Genomic DNA, 22,229 nt, shown 5'->3' with positions numbered 1-22,229 from the left:
TTGTCCATCCTCAGACATCTTCTCTCCAAGCAATTGGTCTTGGCAGTAACGAAAGAATTTCATTTTAATAAGAAAATAATTTATTGTCAAAGGACCTGTCGAAATCACTGCATTTAAGACTAATATCTACAGAATTCTGCGTTCAAATTACTGCAAACACTATGAACTGGTTTCTTCCTTCTTCTTGTTAGCTGCGTTCGCGATATCGGCCGCTGTTTCTTGTGCTTTGTTAATCACATTTTGGCCGAATTCCTTCAATTTATCGCCGGCATCACCCAAATTCTCCAACATTTTCTGAAAAAAAAAAAAAACGAAACGGAAATTTCAACCATACTTTTCGATAAACCAAGTGAATATCACATAAAGCAACCATCAACTCACATCGAGATTGTCCTTGGAGAATGCCTTTTGAATTCCCTCTTTGAAGGTGTTAATTGCTTCATTTAAGTTGAATTGGTTCTGTTCAGTTCCTTCAGCTTTGACTGGTGCTTCTGGTGCATCTCGTACTACTCGAGCAGCCAGTGACCACTGAGAAAATAAGGAAGAAAAATCAAATTAAAACCTGTGATGACTTGGGATTGATACTCTGAGCAACTGGCTGATGAATTACTGTTTTTTGCATTAAATTACTTGTTAGAATCAGAGAAACGTTCTCAACCATAACATCTTCATGGAACAATAAAATGTGTAGTTCATGTTCGTTTGTTGATCTGACTAAAAATAATTGAGCTTACGTCCCAAATGTTCATATGAAGTGGCAGCACAGACTCTGTAGTTTTTCTTGAAACTTCGCAGAAATTCTATTAAATCGATGTTTAAACACAACGAAATGAACTTAGGTGATAAGAAATGGTCATGTCTTATCGTGATGTTATGGCAATTCTAAATAAAAATCATTCGACGTCTACAGATTTGAATAATTTTTCCGCACCTTTGGAAAATAACGTAGAGGTGACTACCGAAAGTAATATGCGTTTGAGTCTGAGAAATGCAAAACAAAATTGAGTTAAGGGTTTGTCTTAGAGGCTAAACAGTATCAAAAAATTTTAGCACCTCGCCACAGCAGCAGAAGCGATAACTAGTCTATAATTTTGCGAGATAAAAAAGGTATACAAAAAACCTCCATCGACTGGGATGAACATGAATAATTTAACTCGATTTTTAATTCTTCTCGTTATGGACAGCTTCGGACGATTTAAACCATTAATTGAATTAATCAACCACACATTTTGATGGTAGGATACTTTTTATCCTACACCATCCTGTTACCTAGTTCACTACACTATCCACATGCTAGAGATCATAACGTTACTCACTTGAACCAACAAGAAAACACAGATGAAAACTAATCCCAATTTGGCCATTTTAAACTTTTTTGTTTGTTCTAAGTTTCTATTAAAACTCGCAAGCACAGACTAAGTTCCAACGAATGTTTTGCTTCGACGACTGATAACACAATGATCTCTAATTTTAATAAATATTCAAATTTATAAATATTTTGTGTAAGTGGAAGAGGGCAATGTAAGTTGGAGTGGTACGATTGTTGTAATCAATTTCGTATAGTGTACACGTACACTCAACCCATACTGACGTATACAATTGATAGGGGGATCATTGATCGGTGTCGATATCAGTGCTTTGTTTTGTGCACAATTTTCACTATCCAATTTCATCAGCAGGAATACACAGAAAAAAAAAAAATTTTCAGTGATTGTGAGAGACCATTTGAACAAAAGCATTGAATCTGTAACTTTTTTGGTTCTATCGCCCTTGATGTGCAAAATCTTTTACTTCATTCGATTTAACATTTAGTGCTTTTCACTCCCAAAGACCACATTAACCATAGCAGCTGCAACCAAGCCTGTTCTACTGCTTGGTTCAGAGTTATGCATTAACTGAATGTCGTTGCTTATTTCTGTCATAACAAATGATTAGCTGTTTCTGAAAGGTGTCTTCGTAACCGAGAATGGTTTTTCCGCTCCACTTTTGATAATTTCTATTGGCTGAAAGTTTCGGCCATAAACGAAATGAAAGCATTTAACTCCTTTCTATGCTGAACTATTGAGTTTCAGATTTAATCATCACATTAGGTTAGTAAGTAACGTATTAACGTATCCAAGCTAGGACCTGCTACATTAGACAGTTTCCTGGAAGAATGCGGTGGTTTACTTAATTTGCATGATCATCCGTACCCTTTGTACCCTTTGGTAAGAAGACCTGTTTTCCATGATCTGGAAACGGCCAAATTGAGTACTTTGAAGTGAGTTGATCCAATGGAATCTACTATCGATGTAAGTCAGAGTATAAATCTATGATGTAAGTATATCAAATGGATTTTTTTTTCAGTGTAGAGTAAACGGAACTCTAACTACACTCACTAAGTAAATATTTCGGGAGATATGAACATTTTCAAATAAACACACAACGTTAACCTCTGATCCCCACTGACCATGCGTGAATGTTAATCACATTTTTAAGCGATTAATCTGTAAATTTGGAATTTGTACATGCATCAGAAATGAAAATTTATTGTTGATAGTGAGATTTGAAGCATGGAAATATCATTCAATTGATACTGAAAAAGTAAATAAATTTTTGAATGAATGAATCACCCCGGAGTTCAGAGGAATGTATTGATTATGGCTTCGATTTACTTTATACCAATGAGGGTTTTGCATAAATTTCTCTATGCTTTGATATAAGATTGCAAAACGAAAAATACCAAAATTCGAAGTGGAATGTCATTGAATTTTGCAAATGTTAACGATCATTTAAAGTGTTAAAGCGTTCAATTAGTCATGGTACTTTAACAACACCGAAGATTAGCAAATTGTCGCAGGTAAATTTATTGTGTTAATGGCTTTTCTATTTAACAAAGTTTCGGACATCAATTAGTGTCTATTACACTTACACTTTCTAACCGGTCACCTCCCGAGTGAAAAAAATTTTGAAGTCAGATATCTCAAAGTCTAAATTTGTCGAAATCAGATATCTCAAGTCTCAAAATCTATTGTCTTCTTAGACTCAATGAGAATTGAGATATCTGATTTCGACAGATTAAGACATTTGTGAGAACTTTTTTTTTACTTGGGCTGGACAGAAACACGTAACTCTGCAATTTCTACTCTGATTTGAAATGCAAATCCGCCTATAAGTGTTCCACTCTTGTATTTCTGAAAGGCTAGTCAATACACTGATTCGTGTAAAATGCGTGCAAAATTTAATGGGTGACGGTTTGTCAGTGACGAGTTTTGTAGAGAAAATTTTGAAGCTTCATCGTTTCCTTCAAACTTTCACTCTACAATATTCCACTTTTCATGAAGATTCTTATTTGCATTTGCATTGCCTATGTAATACTCTTAAAAATATACAGAAGATCTAGAGGGTTATCAGTGGAAATGATTAGAACTGGTTAATAAGGCGTATAAACGACGAATTAGCTAGTTTCGCTTAAGCAAAATAAATTCAAGTCCAATGACACCAATGCGCATGCCCATAAAATAGGGCCATATTAGTGTTAATAGAACTAAGGATGAGTGGTTGAGTAACATTTTTCTGATTTCGATTAGTCACTAGTGATTCTTCTCAAAGCCTATCAATGCCTTACCAATTACTCCCTTGACTGAAAGTCAGGGTCTTATGAAAGAAAATACCCTTAAATGTCCGTAACGCTAAGTTCACTTTGATATTTTGAAAATGTTCTACATTGGCAAAAAACGTTAAATACAGAAAACGTCCGTACACTTGTGGACTCGATAACTCGAGTAATTCTTTACCGATTTGCAAAATTTTGGTTTTAATCGACGGAGAATGAAAATCATGAGGTTAAGTTCGTAGATGGGCAATATTGGAGTAATGAGGTGGGAGTAATTCTCAAGAGATTTTTTTACTTGTTACCGCGATAACTTGTTGGAATTACGGTTTCATTCCACTCCGGAATCTACAATGAAACGACCAGTTTGCCGTCTCAGAATAGACTAATTTTATTTAGAACAAATACGGCGTATTTATATGTTTTACAAACTTATCTAGGCTTACTATATTCTTCTTATTCAGACTGACTACAACGTTTATTCACTTTATAGAGTTATTCAATTGTAACTTCCAACACTCCCACTCAATTGGATAATTCTATAAGTGTACTTCGACTCCCACTTAAATCGTATTGCGGACCATTTCAATAAACCTCCTGATTCGATAAATCAACTGAGCCATTCGACCATCGACCTTGTGTACATTCGACCATTCGTTCAATCATGACCCACTCAATTAAATTATTCGTGCAAATTCGATTTGACCTCGTACAAATTATTCGACCATGCCATTCGTCCTTGCCATTGACTTTCGGTACTTCCGAACTTGCCATTCGTCCTTGCCAATCGACCTTGTCGTTTACCTTCGATACTGCCGTTCAACTTTCCCAATCGACCTTGTCGTCTGCCCTTTACTTGAACATTGATCAATTGTGATGCAGCGACTGTCCTTTATGTCCGATTGCAACTAATCCGTAGTTGCCACGAATAGCATTTAGCTATTTCCATGACTAAAATCCGTAGTCATCACACCCATCGTGTGTCATCTTGACCATCGTGCGTCATCTTGACCATTGTGTGTCATCTTGACCATCGTGTGTCATCTTGACCATCGTGCGTCATCTTGACCATCGTGTGTCATCTTGACCATCGTGTGTCATCTTGACCACTGTTGCCATCTTGATCACCGTTGTCATCTTGACCACTGTTGCCATCTTGACCACTGTTGCCATCTTGACCACCGTTGTCATCTTGACCACTGTTGCCATCTTGATTGATGCTGAACCGTTTGTGAGATTGCACTGCTCACCCAGTATTACGCCTACCGACCGTCATCGACGTGACCATTTGTCATCTGCCATGACTCGACCAATTTTGTCGTCTGCCATTGACTTGACCATCGACCATCATCGACGCGACCATCTGCCATGTGACTACCTCCTCAGACGAAACGATGCCATACCAACCGCCATACTTGGAGTTTACCGCCACCACTTTGTGACTACCTCCTCAGACGAAACGATGCCATACCAACCGCCATACTTGGAGTTACCGCCACCACTGCCATAGCGCGAACCAGCGTCGAAACTTTCCGCAGAACACACAACAACCACAATTTAATCATACAGCGAGTGTTATTGACACCCCTTCCAGTACAAACTGGCGCTGCAGATTAATTGCCACAGTTCAATGTGTCTGGGCCCCATAACCTGTTGGAATTACGGTTTCATTCCACTCCGGAATCTACAATGAAACGACCAGTTTGCCGTCTCAGAATAGACTAATTTTATTTAGAACAAATACGGCGTATTTATATGTTTTACAAACTTATCTAGGCTTACTATATTCTTCTTATTCAGACTGACTACAACGTTTATTCACTTTATAGAGTTATTCAATTGTAACTTCCAACATAACTTCCATAATTCTTATCCGATTTTCAAAGATTTTGTCTTAATCGATGAAGATTGAAAATCTTGAGGCTAAGTTTGCAGATGGATAATGTTCGAACAACGAGATGGGAGAAATTCTACACAGACACTTTCTCTTGTTACCGCGCGATAACTTGAGTAATTTTTACCCGATTTTCAAATTTTTTGTTTTAATTGACAGAGAATGATATTGGAGTAGTGAGTTTGGAGTAATTGTAAACATAACTTGTTTACCACGACATTTTTGCAACGGATTTCCAGAAAAATTTCTTATTTGACGAGTAGTGAAATTCTGGATTTCTGGTCTAACAATTAAGAAGTACTTCCCAAAAGAGTTTTTGCTTGCTTGAGAAACCGATAGCTCGAGTAATTCTCAGAGGCTTCAAAAATCAATTTCGACCAGTAGCGTAATTCATGTGGTTAAACTCGAACATTGGAATTTAATTGGACTAGTAATCTGGGACGAAAACGTGTATAAGGACAGAATAAATTCTGTCAACTTTTGGTCCGGAACGAAGCTGAACCACGCGTGGTGAAATCAAGTTTCTAACTCTTGAATAAGTGTTCTTGTTCCCTATGTGTTTATGGCCAAAAGAAAATATATTCCTAGTCCATAACACGGGTAGCAAGTAAGAGACGAAATATTCAGATTTCTGGTCGAACAATCTAGAAGTCTAGTACAATCTTGCTTGCTTGATAACACGATAACTCGAGTAATTCTCAGAGGCTTCAAAAATCGCAGATTTGAAAATATTAAGTGTTTTCGACTAGTATCGTAATTCATGTGGTTAAATTCGAACATTGGACTTTATTGGACTGGTAATCTGCGATATACGACAATTTTTGCGTGAAATCGCGTTCTTAAAAGAAATTTTTCGTTCCTAAAGTGTTTGCACGAGTGTGAATTTTGCCAGAGCCGTAATTCACATGAGTTTTTTTTCAAGAGGTAAGCAAAGAAATGCGCCACCTGTTCAGCGCTTTTAGTAGACTATATAGGAGACTCAACTTAGGAGTAAGACATCGCTCGCTGGACCTTCAACTCATAGCTCTTTTTGTTTCTTCAGGAAATTAAATAAATATGAGTAAAATGAAGCATGTGATGACTGCTGTTTTCTGAATAAAGAGACCTTTTCATGTGACTTTAACTTTGTGATCTCAAAAACACCACCTCATTTAAAAATGGTTAGAAAACTAAGGCTGGAATTATAGAAAAAAATAGCCAGTCAAGGGACCTGACCCACCCAAGAGGTGGGGCCTAGTCGATAGAAGAGTGAAATTAGGGATAATATCGAAGGTAGGGAAGACATAGTCGGTTTCAACATAGCACTGCTCCTAGCATTAGCGTAGATAATATTCGGAGGCTGGAGAATGCGGTAGGATAAATGTTTCCTTTGTGAAGATAGATGATTTGCTTCGCTGTATGAAACATCACAAAAAATCTCAAGCAATAGCTCTTATCACTGAAGCCTCCCAATTTGAAGCTGGCTAATTCAATGTTATTGCTAGGGTTTCAACAATGTAAACGTTATAACAAAACTGCAAGCATATCGCGATTATAAAATCTATTGCAATTTTTAAAATTTGGCCCAAAATCTTTTACTTCATTTGTTTTAGCAAACATTTGGATATAAGACTGCACTAGTCGTAGATCATTGCTTATATTTACCGTCAGTGTCGATTACAGATAATTAGCTGTTGCTAAAAGATCAGGATCACGTACCTTCGCATTAGAAATCTTCTCGTTGAGCGAACTGTAACTTACCTTGATGAACATATGCATGACACAAATTCAGGGCCGAACTGGCTAATCAGCTACCTCGATCTTGATGGGTAGGAAGTAGAGGTGGACCGAAGATGGACAATTAATTTCAATTTTACGAACAATTTATTAGGCCGATGATCTTATGCAGCCTTTATTGTAAAAGAAAACACGAGAACTACACATAGAGGCGACCAACTTGTTTACTAACAAAATTCAATTATCTTTGCGACGAATATCATTTTTCGCCGGACCTCTTATCGTCTCCAAAATGTTCAAAATTAGATCGAAAAAGGCACGTACCTCACGTTCACGTCTACCTTTCCCGGTGGTTGAAATATCAAAGCTATCGTCCGTATCTGAATTCATATCAATGTCGTCTAGGCTCAAAGACTTTACCTGTTCGCTCTTCAACATTGGCGTCGAGTCCAATCCACTCATGCTCCAATCATCCCCTGACGATTGGTCTTTCATCATTTGTGCGTCGGTGAACTAAATTGTGAAAATTGATTAGGTTCGGTTGTGTAACTGTTAGAATTTCAGAGGAAAATCGATTATAGTCATACCACCGTTAGGCTGACGATAATTAGTACAATAATTGCAGACACTTTCATTTCTTGGAGTGTTGAAGCAAAAATATTCTTTTACTCGAAAACGATGCGTGCGAAAGCGAAACTAATTTTTTATTGACTAAGAATTTCTGCAGGCGCATCACTTTTATAATATTTTAAACAGCATAAATGACTGGATAAAAATTGCATTGATGCACATCAGCCGTAGAAATTACAATTACAATTAATTGCATTTTGATATTGTTCCAGTGACAGTGACCCGAATTTCAAATTATAGCGTTTGGTGTGTGAGTATACGCAGCTATGAAATTACATTGCAATCAAATAGCGTTACGTTTTGAAACAATAATTTATAATAAATGTTAAAGCAACGACGTCGACATCTACTTTATTTGTTGATACGATACAACGTGTTAAATTTTCAGATTGAAAATTTCAGTATTGCTCCAAGCATTAACCATTGACTTACTTAAAAATGCTCAGATATGTAATTGGCTTCTCAAACGGTAAGTAGCAGTCACGTTTTAATGGAGACAAAATAATTATTTTTTTACCTCATCATTCTGTAACGTCTAATTTCTCACTATAACCTGGGTTGTCGTACTATGCCAAAACACCTTATTTATTTTGTGTCTATGTTTTTAAAGAGCTTTCGAGAGCTTTAAGCTTCTTTTGTATTACAGTGAAATATTTCACTTTTCCAAGAGAAGCTTAAGTCTTTCGAAAGCTCACAAATATTGCGATACTGCGTTTTGACCTGACACGCAGTGGGTGCAGTGCATACGAACAATCTCGTCATTAAATCCACACTTTGCGTATGGTTCAGGTCTTTCACGGACATGCAAATTGATTTCAGGAATTTTTCCATCAATTAATCTAATCAATTCATCTGACTTGCACTCATCTACACGGGATGGTCAACTGTGACTGACCATAATGGAATCCAAAAGAAAACGTTAAAGTTTTCGAAAGCTCTCCAAAGCAATGCGAAATGTTATTTTGGCTTTGACAGGGAAGAAACCTAAAGCTCGGCATGTCGTAAACTGTACAGTATAGAAATGCTTGTATCTGGTCCGGGTATATTAGTGCTGCTATCTCTATTTATATATGGAATACTGCGACTATTTCCACCCGGGTGCATTAACAGTAATAGAATCACTATCTGCATTCGGGTGCAAATATAGTCATTTTGTATTGAGTTCAAGTTTCCTTCCACCACAGATTGACGGCGAATGAAAAAAATAAAATTCAAATAGATAAAGCTCTCCGCTGCAATGTAAACTTTTCGAAAAAGAATGCGCAAAATATCTCCATCGAAGATGATTTGCCAAAAACCAGCCGACAACTAACTTCAATTCTAAATTTATTACAAAGTGAAAAGATATGACCGCAAAAAGCGACGCTCCTACCGTTGGATCAATCTCGTCCTCTAAGAATTGACTCGATATGGACGATCCCAGTAACCGGAACTTTCAGCTAAAACTGTTGGAACACTTGAGCGTGAACGACTTGTTGCTAGTATATAAAATGGACAGATACGAGAAGGAGCTGTTGGAACGTACAGTTGGCAAAAAATTAGTGACTGTGGATGTAAGAGTAGAGCCGACATCTGAGGTCCTTGATGTATTCGGAAAATCAATACGAAGGATTCGATGTATCGGACGTACCTGCGGTTCCATAGTCAACACCATAATCAACAAATGCTCAGCCGACAAAATAACAGAAATCCAAATGGAAATCATCTACGACGAGAGCGAGTGTGAAATTTCAACGCACAGTCTTGGATTATTTTACAACCTACAGGAGCTGAGTATTTGCCTTGATAAAGGTACTTACGTACTAAATGAACGAGATATTGAATCTCATTACGACGAAATTCTAGTCAGCGCTGTGAATCCGAGAGTATTGAAATGGAAAAATGTCAGACATTCAGGCTCGTCGAACTGGTTGCGAACGAAAAGCTTAAAGCACTTACGTGAATTCTGGATGTGTACGGCACCTTCTATGAACATGATCAACTAGAACGTTTGACAAACGAATTAGATTGTTGTTTTAGTGCATCTTCTTTACGACTCCACAAAAAAAGTTTTGTTTCATAAATTTTTAAATAATTTTGGCGTTCATTTCTTTGATAACAGTCACGAATCTCCTTATTTTATGAGTATGAAAACCTCCTGAATCCTCCCGATTTTTATAAAATATCCTCCTTATTCCTGAATTAAGGGGCTAATTTTTGGCGTGGGAGGTCTGCATTTGCATTACCTTTAGTGTTACAGACCTTTCTTCAGGCACAGCCACGGGCCTAACACTATTCATGCTATTCTTGATTTTTTAAATGCTGCTATTTACATAGTGTCCACCCCGTGGGCACAGCACTGCTCCTAGCATGAACACTGAATTGACAAGTATAAAATTTAAAGTGATAGAGGTACTGCTTAGGATTGTATGTTTTAATTCATCCAACGAAAACGATTTCATCAGCCCCCGAGCATTTTCTCTGTTTATGCTAGAAGCAGTGCTGTGTCTTATTATGTTGAAAAACCACCTCTCAAAATCGGACCCATTTCGTCTGGGATGGATACATATAGCGTGTTCTCTGTAACGTACGTTATCTAAGCTTTCCATTTGATCGAAAATGTACACGATCAGCACTGTATCATACTCCTCTTCCTGAATTGAATATTCTGGCTAGGCATGGTTAGAAGCTTTAACACCGAATTCAAACCAAAATTTTGTATGGAAAATACGAAGAGCACAAGAATGTACAGTGTAAAGCACATCGATTTTCAATTGTACTTCGAAAAGTCTCTGCATATTGACGATCGAATTTCACCTCCGAAGCTCTTATAAATTTCAAGCCGCTATTCGCTTCCATAATGCAGCTTACCCTGGATCTAGCAAAAATTTAGTTTTAATCGAAATTGAAATTTTATCGAAGACTCTTCCTGCAAACACCAGAACCTCTCGCCATCCGAACAATTTCGAAAATTTCCTCACTTCACTTCATTATTTACTTATGCCGTGGCGTTAATCGATGATGTAACTAACGTCCCAAAAGTAAACCCACCAGAAATGCAAACAAACCAAACGTTTGACTCGAAAACTTTCTGTATTTCATTGTTACCACATAAACGGTGCCTTCTCCCTTAATATTCTCAATCCATGCTTTTGCCACTCTGCGCCCTGAATCCACAATTCCGGTGCGCTTTCCAGACAAGACATAACAGCAGCACCTTTCCAAGCTAAGGTAAGACATCGATCAATTCAAAACGAAAACTTCAGAAATAGTTTTCATTTTACCTGTCATCGCCGGATCCATTTCCTTCGGACTGGTGACGATGTCCAGGTGTTCCGATCGATATAAATAGGGAATTTGCAGTCCGACTCGATTTTGTAGCCACTTTCCGATTCCAATGAATTTCATTCCACCACCAACCACCAATATGCAGCCGTACATTTTGCGTTTCAGTTCGTCGTTTGCTATAAAATAGGGAATGATTTTCTATGCCGGGTGTGATATTGAGACGAATAAACTTACGGCATCGTTCAATGCTCTGTAGAACGGCCTGATCCAGTCCAATTATTTGACCACCGGGCAAAACAAATTCCTTGTCGAATGGTTTCATTTCGCGCTCCACTTCGAGCGCATCAACCACAATGTCTTCCTCGGGATTGTCGTTGGTCGGAAGAACGGAACCATCGATTTGAATTTGGTCCATTTGCTCTTTGGCGCCTTTACGCTACAAGACGGTTTTCAAATTGAAGTTAATCGATTCTAGTTGGGAAGTCTTGACTGGTACTTACACCAGTCTCACGTAAATACTCGGCATCGAAACAATCTTCTGGATCGGTTTGATGCGCTGCTGTCTTTTGTACTTTTGCCTCCTTTTTTACTCCAGTCACACCGAGTAGCTCCGTGTGAAAGAGACTCAACGGAGCTACGATACATTCGTCGCCCACTTGCAATGTATAGACGACCTGTGATCTCCCTGGTTGACTAATTTTAAAGGATTTTTCCTGCGAGCCACATATGTCCTAGATGGATGAAATTGTTATCTTTCCGAGGTACTATGAAGCCGCAGTGAAACCAACCAAATTCACGTGACAGAAATCTTCCTTCAGCGATTTCAAAAGCATTGCGTCTTGTGGCATCTTTTCGTCACATTCTTTATATGGAAATGCACATTTCTGTAGTAGCCAGTGAAATGTCTGCGTAACGTCTGCACCGCCGTATTCTAAACGAACTCTGTACCGATGGATTTCGTGTTACAATCAAGTGAAGCACAGAAAACGAAGACGAGTATGACAAACCTTGTATTCGGATGTGAAATTCCGTCTTCTACACAGGACACGGATGTCTTCTGATCACCGACGTCAACAACACAAGCATAGCCAAGTCCGGCACCGAATGTTGCTGCTACATGATCCTTTGGGTTAATAAAATTAAGTGAAAAAAATTGTAGACATGGAAGTGCCGGGTTCAACCGAATGCTGCTCACCTGAACGAAAAAGCAGCTGCCGAAACCAATTTTCGTTAGCATTAAATTCATTAGCTCCTTCAAGTGACCTAAAGGATCGAAAATTGTGATGACTGTCGGTGGCAACGAATCGGAAATAATTCTTACCCCGATGATATATGTCCGGAATGACCAAAACCGCTTTATACGAATGCAGGTCACTGTAAAAAATTTGCCAAAAATTCACTTTCACCGCAACAAAGAGAAATTGTTCGTTCGAACCTCAGCTTAATATCCATCTTACATTGCAGCACATACTCCCAGATCTCTTGCAGATCCGCCAACACGCACGTTAACGAGCCACCAACATTCGAATGAAGATTGAACTCCCCGCGTCGAATCGGAAAATGTACGTTGTACTCGCCGTTCGGATCTAAATCCAAGATCTCCTCACCGAAAACCGTTTCGAGATTCGGATGCAGCCAGTCTTCCGACTTTTCGACCACAACGTCCGGTGTCGATCTACGATTGAATGCTGATATTTGCTGCGGTGGTGTAGCGTAACGACGTCGTCCATCCGATTGCAGGCATGACTGTAGCGTGTGCGATACTTGAATTCGACAGTCCTCCAGCTCTTGAAGAAGTTCCTTGCTCTGAAATTTTGATTTTGTTGACGCGTCGATAGTTTAATTCAATTCAACGACGTTTCACCTTTGCTATGCTTGTGGGAAGGAAGGAGTCCGAATAAACGTTTCCACCTGGCTTCCGTCGACGAGCCACTGCATGCAAAATCCGATGCGGATTCAAATCAGATGCCCGACCAATTCGTAGATTGAACGAGCCCGGATGAATGATGATGATTTGTTGAGCTTGGACCTGCTGGAAGATATTTAATGTGTAGGCTAGTCCGTCTTACTCCGTATTTTAATTTACAGAACCAATCTGACTATACAACTACGTAGAGTAGACGAGTTTACACAAATTTCACTCACTTCTGGACAATCCGATGGCATTTTGTGTTATTTTGTTGATCACCGGTTTTTGTTGCTAAATTTTGTTGTTGTCGGTGTTTGCATTTGTTTGACAGCGGCAATCCATATTCCTCATGAAATATATAACTTCTAAAGAGAAAATGTAAATTCGGTGCAGCGATTGTGAGATTTGCGTCAAAACTAGACTGATATTCTAAATTTCTCTCTCTGGGTTCTGACGTTTATATTGGTGTACAGAAAGTTTGTGTTGATCAATAATCCCACATAAATGTTATCAACAGTTACTCTCTTAGAACACCAAGGACTACTTTTAGAAACACATTTTCTCCCAGATTTTCCCAAATTTTCCTTCGAATTTTACACAAAATTTGGACAAGCGCAGGAAAATTCGAAAAAATGTAGGAAATTCAGTAAAACATTGGAAAATGATTTACCAAGAAAATCCCTGCTTACGACGTTAATAGACCGAAATCATGAAATTATTTGACAGTTTGCTCTCTCACGGCTCTCTCACGGAGTACTTTTTGTTGAGTGGAATGGACACTTAATACAAGCTGATTCTATCCCAGGTGACACTCACATCTATATTCTCAAGTTTCTTACAAATTTCTACCTTTCTTTAAAATCACAAAATTTCTTAGAAAGCTGGGCCATCTGTTTTGTGATAGGCACGACATTTTGTGAAACACAAGTAAATCATAGTCAGCCATTTTAAAAAAAAGGTGTCATTAGCATCGAACTATTGTGCTAGACTGCGCGTCTGAATGACCTTACCATAGGGTTACACTCGAGAGTTGGCGTGATGGCATTTCGTCGTTTTATCATCTATACATGTGGCCACTAAATGGGCAACCACATCTTTGTAGTATTCAACCCTGAGTTATATGTTGATATGTCAAAACGAAAATTATGCTGACTCATATCAAAACAAACCATTGCACTTTTTCTTTTTTGAAGATTCATAAAATCTGATTGTACAATTGCTCGAATATGTAATTGGATACGCCTGTAACGACAATTCAACACTATTTTGCAACCAATTTGTTAGTATTCTTGAATGAAATTTGTGGTATTTTTACTGTTGACTGCACAAATTCATATTTTCACTAAGCTAAGTCAAACAATTTTCAGTATAATTCGATAATTTTCACTATTACTTTTAGTTGAATTTGCTCCTAAAATTTATTATTTCAATTACATACTGTGACGATTTAAACCAACTCTAAGAACAAACAAACACAACACAAATTAAATGACACAAAATGTCAGACAGTATTCATGTAACAGCAGTAAAAACAACAGCTACTATCCACAAGAATACAATTATTTGGAGCATCGGCACCCAAAATGCTGGTTTCCTCTTAGAAGTAGCATTTTCATAGAAAAGCGCCATCTCGCCAACTCTTGAGTGTAACTCTATGAACCTTACCTCAACCCATATATTTACTTGCAAATTTTCTCATTTTCTTCATTTTTGAGAAAATTTTCAAATTCTCACTAACAAAATTCTCGAATTTCTCAAAAAAGAAATCCCTGCGTAAAGGACAGTATATCGTACTTTTGACATATCAACATGCTTGATTATTTCAATCGATTGTTCTCTTTGATCGAACCGACTGATAATGTAAGAAACCCTTGAAAGACTAAAATTCCGTATGGGTTATAGAAATGATAAGTTGGTACGCCTGTGGCGATATAGAAGGAATCTGAGGTTAAAAATTGTGTACGGTATGGGAGAGAATTAAATACGAATTCTCTCAAGAGAGGTGCCAATTTTTTCGACATGCTCCTTAAATCTCGCCACAGGTGTACCAACTTATCATTTCTCTGGTACGGGTACTCAAAATAGGTCGGGTCACTTTTCATAGAGTTGAACACTTCAAATGTTTTTCTTTTACCTTTTCTCAACCGTCAAATGTTTTGTTTCGAAACGTCAAAATATGTGGGTCAAAATCTACTCTGCTCACGGAAACAAAAACAAATTTCTTATCAGTGATGGAGAACGAGTGAGAATAACACTTAATTGATAGTTTAAATTAAATGAATTAGTGAGGCGGAGTGAACTGTATACTCTCGAATCAACTTAAGTTAATTCACCTTCAAATGAAAATTGTTTTGGAGAATTAAAGTTGTCGGGAGTTTTCGATAATCGTTCGATTATTATTGGCTGCAAAGACAGTCAACAAGTTTGTTTTAAGCTAATTTTACATTTTGTGTACTTTAGTGTTCCAAGCGCTACCCGCTTAAAAGTAAATGTTGAATTGCTGGCAGCAGGCGAGACAATTGATAAGAAAATCTTTTCCGATCAATGAGACGATTTTAAGGCCACTTTTCATTCAAGAGAGGTAAATTATAAGCTAATGTGTTTTAGTGTCGATTGATAGTGGTGGTATCACTAGACTGTGTGATAACTGCGCATAAAGATTAGTATAACGATTACGGTAACAGAAACGAAATCAACCTCTCGTCTCGTATCACATTCGCATTTAGAAAATTCATTTCAACAACTGATATGGAACCGAAAGTAGATGTATTCAACGGTATTAGAGACAGGTATCAAGGTGTCACAGTCAGTAGTACCGCATCCGAGCCACTTGATATCACAAAATTTCCAATTAAATTACAAAGTAAGTTCAACCTTTACAACCTTTCAACTGTACAGAAAAGGACGGCAATTTCACGTCGAAAATGTGTTCGTTATTTTTAGAATCGCTAGAGTATTGGCAAGAGCAACAATGTCGGTCGGTTTGGTTTAAAGTCGATGTGGGTAATTCGGATGTTGTTCCCATTTTGGCGAAGGTATACGTTGTTGACTTGAAAATTTCGGATGCGATGATTAATCCTCGTCTCTCCCGATTGTAGAATGGTTTCGATTTTCATCATGCCAAAGAGGGATTTGTTATGATGGTAATGGTCTCTTCAATGTCAAGGAAAGTTCGGCCAAAATCCCGAGGATTTTAGATCAAAGCTTAGGTCGTAGACCATGAAAGCCTTGCAATTGACTGAACTTAAATCCCCACTCTAATACAATGGAATTTCGACATTAACCGCCGAATGTCTTTCTCGCAGGTAAAATGGCTACCGACCGACGAAACATCAAACATTCCTGTGTACGCCCACACCATGGTCGGAGTTGGAGGTCTGGTGATCAACAATAAAAATCAGGTGCTGTCGATAACAGAGAAACAAGCAATAATTGCTGGCAGTTGGAAGCTACCCGGCGGTTACGTAGAGCCAGGTGAACTATATTTCGCTAAATTCATTTTGCTTTGACTCATCCCCGAATGTTCTCTTGCTAGGCGAAGATCTAGTTGACGCTGTCATCCGTGAGGTTGAAGAAGAAACGGGCGTTAAAACGAAATTCCTCAGTTTGCTCAGCGTACGCCATGCTCATAGTTTCAATTTCCGTTGTTCGGATCTGTATTTCGTAATGGCCTTGACGACAACGGACGACAGTGCGTTGGTGAATTGTCCACGTGAAATAGCCGACAGTAAATGGATGGATTTCGACGAATTCCTAACACATCCGAATGTGCACGAACTGAACCGCAGTTTTCTGAGGACGTATCTCCATTATCGCGATGCGGGCATTAAAATCGATTGCACTGAGCATGAGCATCAGCTGTTGCGGAGAAAATATAAACTGTTTTCGTTTGAGCCATCGCAAGAGGATGGCGACGTTGTAACTAAAAAAGGGAATTTGTAGCGGGCTATCTGTGATCCTAAATTAAAATTTTCAAGACTCAGATCCCGGTATTTCATTGAGAATCAACGCAGTCGCTCACATTCCATTCATTGCTCATTTAGCGATCGAATCAATCTAATGTTTTCGACCACTCGGTAAACGTTAAAACGATCGGAAAGAAACTTCATTGGATAGTGAGTCTCGAAAGTATTTTATTACAACCGCAACGGTGCACCTTATGGTTCATCAAGCCTTCTCACCCACTGGCTGAATTGTGAGCTGCGTAATATTTACATTGTATGGAACTTGCAGCAGAAACATCACTGACTCAGACACATTCTCCGACGACAAATGCGGTAAATGTTGATAAATCAACGAAGCATCACTAACCATGCCTGCGGCCACTGCCATTTCCGTTTCTACAACACCCGGACTCAGGTTCGACACTCGGATTTTACTGTCCTTTTTCACGACCAACTCATGACGCAATACTTCGCTGAACGCGCGAAGGGCGTGTTTCGATGCAGCATACACATTCGTTCCCATTCCAAACGGCACATAATTGCCGGCAATGGAATTGATATTAACAACCAGCCCGTGATCACAAGACTTTTCTATCAATCGTATCGCTTCTCGGCTGCACTGAACGGCACCGGTAAAATTCGTATTGATAACTGCATTCAGTTGATCCATAGCATCATCACCTGGATCGAGAATTGTTCCGTTGTACAGAATAGCCGCATTGTTAATCAGAATGCTTATTGATCCGAACTGCTGTTCAATCCATTGGAATGTCTGTTTTACCGATTGCTGGTCGGATATATCACATTTTCGTGCATACACTTTACCCGATGTGTTTCCTAGTTCCCGGACGTATTCTACGATTTTTTCGTCGCGTCTCGCCAGTCCGACGACGTGAATGCCAGCTTTGGCCAAGTCTTTCACAATTGCTTTACCAATTCCTGCTGATGCTCCCGTAACAACAGCTACTTTTCCGATCCACTTGTCCATGTCTCTATTTTTATTGACTATTTCCACTGTAAATCAACAAAATCACTGGATTGATACCGGTGACGGTGCCTCTTATACCATAAATCCAAAATTTTTCGAACAATTTTTCGGTTGAGAGAGTATGCGCGCTGTGCAGGTATGTTTTTATCTCTGTGGATTTATCATCGAGAAAACCATGACCATATAAGTATGTGGTGCAGGCACATAGAGGTATTAGAAGAGGTTTTGCGAAGTGAGATAGAAATTGATGGAACTTTTTTTACACACACACACTATCACTTTGTTAGCAACAAATAGGTGAGCTTTTCGTTTGTTTTTTTTTACAATAAGAGTTGGTGGTCGATGGATTTCTTGGTGTTCTTAGTAGTCGTTAGAATGCAAAGGGAGCAAAGAAATCTTCTTTGTAGAAAATTTGACGAACTAGAGTGAAATTAGGAGACTCCAATAATAGTAAGGCCTCTGTGATAATATGCACAGCTGTAGCTCACTTCATATTTGAAAATATAACCCCCGAGTCCCGAGGTTTCAACATGAAATGGGTCATAGCACTATTCCTTGCATGAACACAGAACAAATTTGGGCGCCGATGATATGAGAATTAGATTTGCATTTCTTTCGGTAGGATAGGAGTTGTGTTGTCCGTTCTTGGTATGTATAAGAGTAAGCAGAAACACACAGCACATATGAAAATTTGGAGGCGTTTGATATACGAATTTTCATCCTAGGAACAGTGCTTTGTTAATAAATTTTCAAAAAGATACGTTGGATGCTTCCTCAAGACTTCTTGCTCTCCACTATGAGAAATTTTTAGAACTTTCGCAACTATTTTTCGCTAATAGTTAGGTTGACCTCGGGAACGAAATGGAAAAATTCAGGCGTATATGGCGATCCACACCATTGTCGGTTACTAAATCATTTTTGAATGGACACAATTCAAGAGTGATATCGCGAAAACTTCGAAACTCATTTTGGGACAAGAACTCAAGGTTTTTATTGAGTTTCATGGCTCATTCGATTTGTTGGACTATTCCTTGACGCTAGATATCGTCACGTATAATGCTGTCGAAGGCAATAACTTGATTAAATCTAAATGGTTTGGTCTATAGTTATAGGCACGGTTTAGAAGAAACCAGAATTCCCGCATAAGCCCAATAGTGACACCTACACCAAAATCAGTCATATTTGACTTCTGCGACACTCAAGTGTTGTCTATTAACACGAAAAAATCATTCAAGAACAAAGTACACGAAGTAGCTGAGTTACAACTTCGAAATTTAAGATTCGTTTGTAAATTTCGTCGTAGAGCGATCTCGCTACAAAAAATCTAACAAAAAGGGTACGCGTCGCCACCGATGTGTATCATGTTTGGTATCGTTACAAAGCTTTAGCTTAAGGCTAAGCAACTGTACATATTTTGATTTAAAAAAAATTACGTTGGAAGTGTTCCAGCAGTGTTCAAAAATCGCCGACGGTAGCAAAGAAAAAGATGGTCAAAAATTGGCCATCAGAGACAACATCTAAAAAATCAGTTACTAGTGGTGGATAGGGCTTGTAACTCTCTATCAATATCAACAATCCGAAACTTCCACGGTTGATTCCTTTCGAAGATATCACCCATTGAAAATCGTGATTTTTCGACTACTTGGGGCTACAGCTGCCCAACCAGATGTTCCAATGTGATTTTTTTTTTAATAAAAAATCTTAGAATTAGTTCCGCTACCGATCCCAATATAAGACAGAATTAACCGCTACTCTACCGGCCGTGGACGACACAATGAGTGCGTTTAACAAATTTGATTTTACTCACCTTCGTGAGTGTCTGAACCTGTTGTTTCAGAACCTTGATTTCCTCCGCTACACACAAATTCTGACATTAGATTTGACCATACCTTATGTACATTTTCATTGATTTAGAGTACCACTCACATTCATGCAGTCATAATATTTTCCGAAGCGTTGCATCTTGCATCTGTTCTGATTCTGTTTCTATTTTCTTATTTACACGCGCACTTACAGCGTGAATTATTAAGTAGTGACCTAGATAAAATGTCTGTATATTACACGATCCAATACGGTATCACAACGAAAAACTATACTAATCAAAAGCTTTCCAGACATTTGATATGTGAGACTTGTAATTTGAATTGCATTTTCATTCTTAAAAAACGAAAGGAGAGTGTGGCAATGTGGCAGTGGCATGCACTATAGTTTAGCCATGTCAATTCAGTTTTGCTTTTACTTTGAAACGTTTCAGTTTTATCTTTTCTATAACGAAACGGTCTAAGGATGCATTCCATTCAAATTCATAAAGTTATCGGTCTGCTAATTTCGACATTTTATCTTATTGGCGCCTGGCATCGCGGAGATAAGCCTACGTTTAAAGAGATACGGATGAAACTATTTTACTGCATCTATTACTTTCTCTTCTTAGTAGCATCGGTGGGCGGAATAATAAAAAACGAAAAGAAAGACGACTCGATATTCTTGGTGGAAGTATCAATGGGAATTTTAATTGTGTGGATAAACCTTTCGCTTGCAATTTGGAAGCAGAACGAAATTCTTAATTTTCTGAACGTAGTTTGTGTATTCTCGATTCGAAACGGAGATGACTGTCTCACCTACAATGCAAAATTGAGAGGGTTGATAAAATTTGCGTTTGTGTTTTTGATTTCTTTAGCTTTTGCTAGTTTCTCGTGCGTATTTTCGCCGCTTGTAGGAAGTGAGAAAATCTTATTTATTAAAATTGTGTTTCCTTTGGACTATAAAAACAGCGAAATTGCTTTCTGGATTGCCACAGCTTTTCTTTTTACTGAATTTATTTTAACAGTAACATTTAGCATTTGCACCGTGTTAATTTGGTATTTACTGTTGGTTTGTGCTCTGCGATATGAAGTGCTGGGAGGTGACTTGAAGAATATGGGAAGAGTTAGTAGCGAAAATGGAAATGTAAAGATGACGCAAAAGCAAATCCACATCAAATTTTTGGAAGATCTTAAGACCTCAATCAAAGCTCACCTCCATATAAAGGGGTGTGTGACTGTGTTGAGTATAATCAAAGGCTCTATACCAGGCAAAAGATTTTTACATTTTTTATCAGTCAAAATGTTGATCTTTTGCCTGGTATAGAGCCTTTGATATAATTCATTGTTCAGTTTATGAACGTCAAGTTTACTTCACAGATTGGTAGAAGATGTGGAGTTGTTCCTCTCAGACCTATTTTTCATTCAGTTTGGCACCAGCGCTCTGTGTATTTGCGGGGCGATTTATTGTGTGGCATTTGTGTGAATCGTTAGGACGTTTTAGCGATCGCTTTTATTCATTGTTCTTTCCTTTCAAGGATGTCGGTGAAACTCTATTGGAACGGTACATCTATGTTTTTGTGGTGTTTTACTACATTTCCCATTTGTATATGATCACAAACTATGGCAATGAGATTATGTTATCAAGCAATCGTCTCTCTTACTGCTTATTTGAATCGGACTGGTATAACCAGACACAGTCAACCAAAAAGTGCGTCATCATTTTTGGTGAATATTTAAAGCAACCACAAACGATAGTGATTGCAAAACTGTACCCACTAGATTTGACGACATTTACAAGGGTTTGTTGAGATGGGATTGGATTGGTTGGCTTGATTTTCACCTTTTCACCTTTGTTTTAGATTTTGAACTCAGCCTACAGCATGTTCAATATTTTAAAAAGTTTTCAGTAAATGAAACTTATGCTAAATGAGTGCTATAACTTAGCACTGCAACATGTTAACACATGTTAGAATATTATAAAACACAAGGTTCTGAATTGTAGCACAATTATGTTCAATCACAGCACTGCTTCTAGCATGAACATAGAAAATATTCGGAGGCTGATGAGATCACAGTAGGTACTTCGTATCCCTTATAAAGATAGCTGGCTTGTTTTCTAAGCGGTAGCTCATTTACTCAACTCAGTATTCATGCTAGGAGCAGTGCTGTGGTTCATTAAAATTAAATAGCACCTTCAAAGTACAAATGTTATTATTGATGTTGTAACAAAATAAATGGTAATTTACTGTGTTATAATAAATAAACGAACATTCAATGCTGATATATAGTTTTCGATGAATTTAGTACCACCAATCTCTGTCAAACGTTTTTATTCTTTCGAGCTTGCCACTCCTCGTGAAGATGTCCAAAAAATGAACAACCAAATTGACGGATTCTATCCAGCGTCGCATTGAAACTAAAAATTTAATTTAATTTTAAATGAGAAAATGCAAAATTAACGAGGAATTTTGTGAACAAACTTTTTTC

The 22,229-nt window shown here is 38.1% G+C and overlaps 6 protein-coding genes and 1 long non-coding RNA gene across 10 annotated transcripts; 2 read left to right on the top strand and 5 right to left on the bottom strand.

The window, feature by feature from the left end:
• Positions 1-72: 72 nt before the first annotated feature.
• Positions 73-1,471, bottom strand: LOC119076798. Its single transcript, XM_037183762.1, has 3 exons — positions 1,317-1,471; positions 382-528; positions 73-294 (listed from the first exon to the last, which is right to left on the bottom strand). Exons 1-3 carry the CDS (start codon positions 1,362-1,364, stop codon positions 160-162), a joined length of 330 nt encoding a protein of 109 aa, XP_037039657.1. The 5' UTR covers positions 1,365-1,471; the 3' UTR covers positions 73-159.
• A 3,335-nt stretch (positions 1,472-4,806) lies between these two features.
• On the bottom strand, positions 4,807-5,430 carry LOC119076797. The gene is made up of 2 exons (XR_005087700.1): positions 5,039-5,430; positions 4,807-4,970 (listed from the first exon to the last, which is right to left on the bottom strand). It is a non-coding gene; the product is annotated as an uncharacterized LOC119076797 (long non-coding RNA).
• Positions 5,431-7,334: 1,904 nt separating this feature from the next.
• On the bottom strand, positions 7,335-8,117 carry LOC119076796. Its single transcript, XM_037183760.1, has 2 exons — positions 7,790-8,117; positions 7,335-7,715 (listed from the first exon to the last, which is right to left on the bottom strand). The coding sequence occupies exons 1-2, from the start codon at positions 7,835-7,837 to the stop codon at positions 7,440-7,442; spliced, it is 324 nt and encodes a 107-aa protein (XP_037039655.1). The 5' UTR covers positions 7,838-8,117; the 3' UTR covers positions 7,335-7,439.
• Positions 8,118-10,885: 2,768 nt separating this feature from the next.
• On the bottom strand, positions 10,886-13,382 carry LOC119076795 (actin-related protein 8). Of its 2 annotated transcripts, none has more exons than XM_037183759.1 (11): positions 13,245-13,382; positions 12,964-13,128; positions 12,535-12,905; positions 12,421-12,473; positions 12,295-12,362; positions 12,107-12,222; positions 11,888-12,041; positions 11,600-11,830; positions 11,334-11,535; positions 11,096-11,275; positions 10,886-11,037 (listed from the first exon to the last, which is right to left on the bottom strand). In XM_037183759.1, the coding sequence occupies exons 1-11, from the start codon at positions 13,263-13,265 to the stop codon at positions 10,916-10,918; spliced, it is 1,683 nt and encodes a 560-aa protein (XP_037039654.1). In that variant the 5' UTR covers positions 13,266-13,382; the 3' UTR covers positions 10,886-10,915. The 2 variants fall into 2 exon arrangements, with proteins under 2 accessions (XP_037039654.1, XP_037039653.1); XM_037183758.1 differs by having other exon boundaries at positions 12,964-13,131; positions 13,245-13,376.
• A 1,791-nt stretch (positions 13,383-15,173) lies between these two features.
• Positions 15,174-17,020, top strand: LOC119076792 (nudix hydrolase 8). Of its 3 annotated transcripts, XM_037183755.1 has the most exons (7): positions 15,180-15,297; positions 15,469-15,589; positions 15,693-15,871; positions 15,952-16,043; positions 16,107-16,151; positions 16,314-16,482; positions 16,544-17,020. In XM_037183755.1, exons 2-7 carry the CDS (start codon positions 15,498-15,500, stop codon positions 16,948-16,950), a joined length of 984 nt encoding a protein of 327 aa, XP_037039650.1. In that variant the 5' UTR covers positions 15,180-15,297; positions 15,469-15,497; the 3' UTR covers positions 16,951-17,020. The 3 variants fall into 3 exon arrangements, with proteins under 3 accessions (XP_037039651.1, XP_037039649.1, XP_037039650.1); XM_037183756.1 differs by having other exon boundaries at positions 15,174-15,589; positions 15,735-15,871; XM_037183754.1 differs by having other exon boundaries at positions 15,175-15,589.
• Positions 17,021-17,121: 101 nt separating this feature from the next.
• On the bottom strand, positions 17,122-18,058 carry LOC119076794 (farnesol dehydrogenase-like). Its single transcript, XM_037183757.1, has one exon. The coding sequence runs from the start codon at positions 17,938-17,940 to the stop codon at positions 17,176-17,178; it is 765 nt and encodes a 254-aa protein (XP_037039652.1). The 5' UTR covers positions 17,941-18,058; the 3' UTR covers positions 17,122-17,175.
• Positions 18,059-20,139: 2,081 nt separating this feature from the next.
• LOC119076791 (putative odorant receptor 71a) lies at positions 20,140-21,743 on the top strand. Its single transcript, XM_037183753.1, has 4 exons — positions 20,140-20,969; positions 21,120-21,219; positions 21,278-21,541; positions 21,602-21,743. Exons 1-4 carry the CDS (start codon positions 20,227-20,229, stop codon positions 21,650-21,652), a joined length of 1,158 nt encoding a protein of 385 aa, XP_037039648.1. The 5' UTR covers positions 20,140-20,226; the 3' UTR covers positions 21,653-21,743.
• The last annotated feature ends 486 nt before the right edge of the window (positions 21,744-22,229 follow it).

This window comes from Bradysia coprophila, unplaced genomic scaffold (assembly GCF_014529535.1).
Source record: "Bradysia coprophila strain Holo2 unplaced genomic scaffold, BU_Bcop_v1 contig_232, whole genome shotgun sequence".
Classification (NCBI taxonomy): domain Eukaryota; kingdom Metazoa; phylum Arthropoda; class Insecta; order Diptera; family Sciaridae; genus Bradysia; species Bradysia coprophila.
The sequence above is the reverse complement of the archived record's forward strand: the minus strand, read 5'-3'. Positions and strand labels throughout refer to the sequence as shown.

Bases quoted from the DNA above. Each gene is read 5' to 3' on its own strand.
- LOC119076798 (XM_037183762.1), bottom strand. From the start codon at position 1,364: ATGGCCAAATTGGGATTAGTTTTCATCTGTGTTTTCTTGTTGGTTCAA. The intron at 529-1,316 runs GTGAGTAACGTT...TTATTTTCTCAG, and splicing joins GTGTTTTCTTGTTGGTTCAA to TGGTCACTGGCTGCTCGAGT. The intron at 295-381 runs GTGAGTTGATGG...TTTTTTTTTCAG, and splicing joins TCTCCAAGGACAATCTCGAT to AAAATGTTGGAGAATTTGGG.
- LOC119076796 (XM_037183760.1), bottom strand. From the start codon at position 7,837: ATGAAAGTGTCTGCAATTATTGTACTAATTATCGTCAGCCTAACGGTG. The intron at 7,716-7,789 runs GTATGACTATAA...TTCACAATTTAG, and splicing joins TTATCGTCAGCCTAACGGTG to TTCACCGACGCACAAATGAT.
- LOC119076795 (XM_037183758.1), bottom strand. From the start codon at position 13,265: ATGCCATCGGATTGTCCAGAA. The intron at 12,042-12,106 runs GTTTGTCATACT...CCATCGGTACAG, and splicing joins ATTTCACATCCGAATACAAG to AGTTCGTTTAGAATACGGCG. The intron at 11,276-11,333 runs GTAAGTTTATTC...CCTATTTTATAG, and splicing joins ACAGAGCATTGAACGATGCC to CAAACGACGAACTGAAACGC.
- LOC119076792 (XM_037183754.1), top strand. From the start codon at position 15,498: ATGTTGAATTGCTGGCAGCAGGCGAGACAATTGATAAGAAAATCTTTT. The intron at 15,590-15,692 runs GTAAATTATAAG...TTACGGTAACAG, and splicing joins CCACTTTTCATTCAAGAGAG to AAACGAAATCAACCTCTCGT. The intron at 16,152-16,313 runs GTAATGGTCTCT...TCTTTCTCGCAG, and splicing joins AAGAGGGATTTGTTATGATG to GTAAAATGGCTACCGACCGA.
- LOC119076794 (XM_037183757.1), bottom strand. From the start codon at position 17,940: ATGGACAAGTGGATCGGAAAAGTAGCTGTTGTTACGGGAGCATCAGCA.
- LOC119076791 (XM_037183753.1), top strand. From the start codon at position 20,227: ATGCATTCCATTCAAATTCATAAAGTTATCGGTCTGCTAATTTCGACA. The intron at 20,970-21,119 runs GTGTGTGACTGT...TTTACTTCACAG, and splicing joins GCTCACCTCCATATAAAGGG to ATTGGTAGAAGATGTGGAGT. The intron at 21,542-21,601 runs GTTTGTTGAGAT...CCTTTGTTTTAG, and splicing joins ATTTGACGACATTTACAAGG to ATTTTGAACTCAGCCTACAG.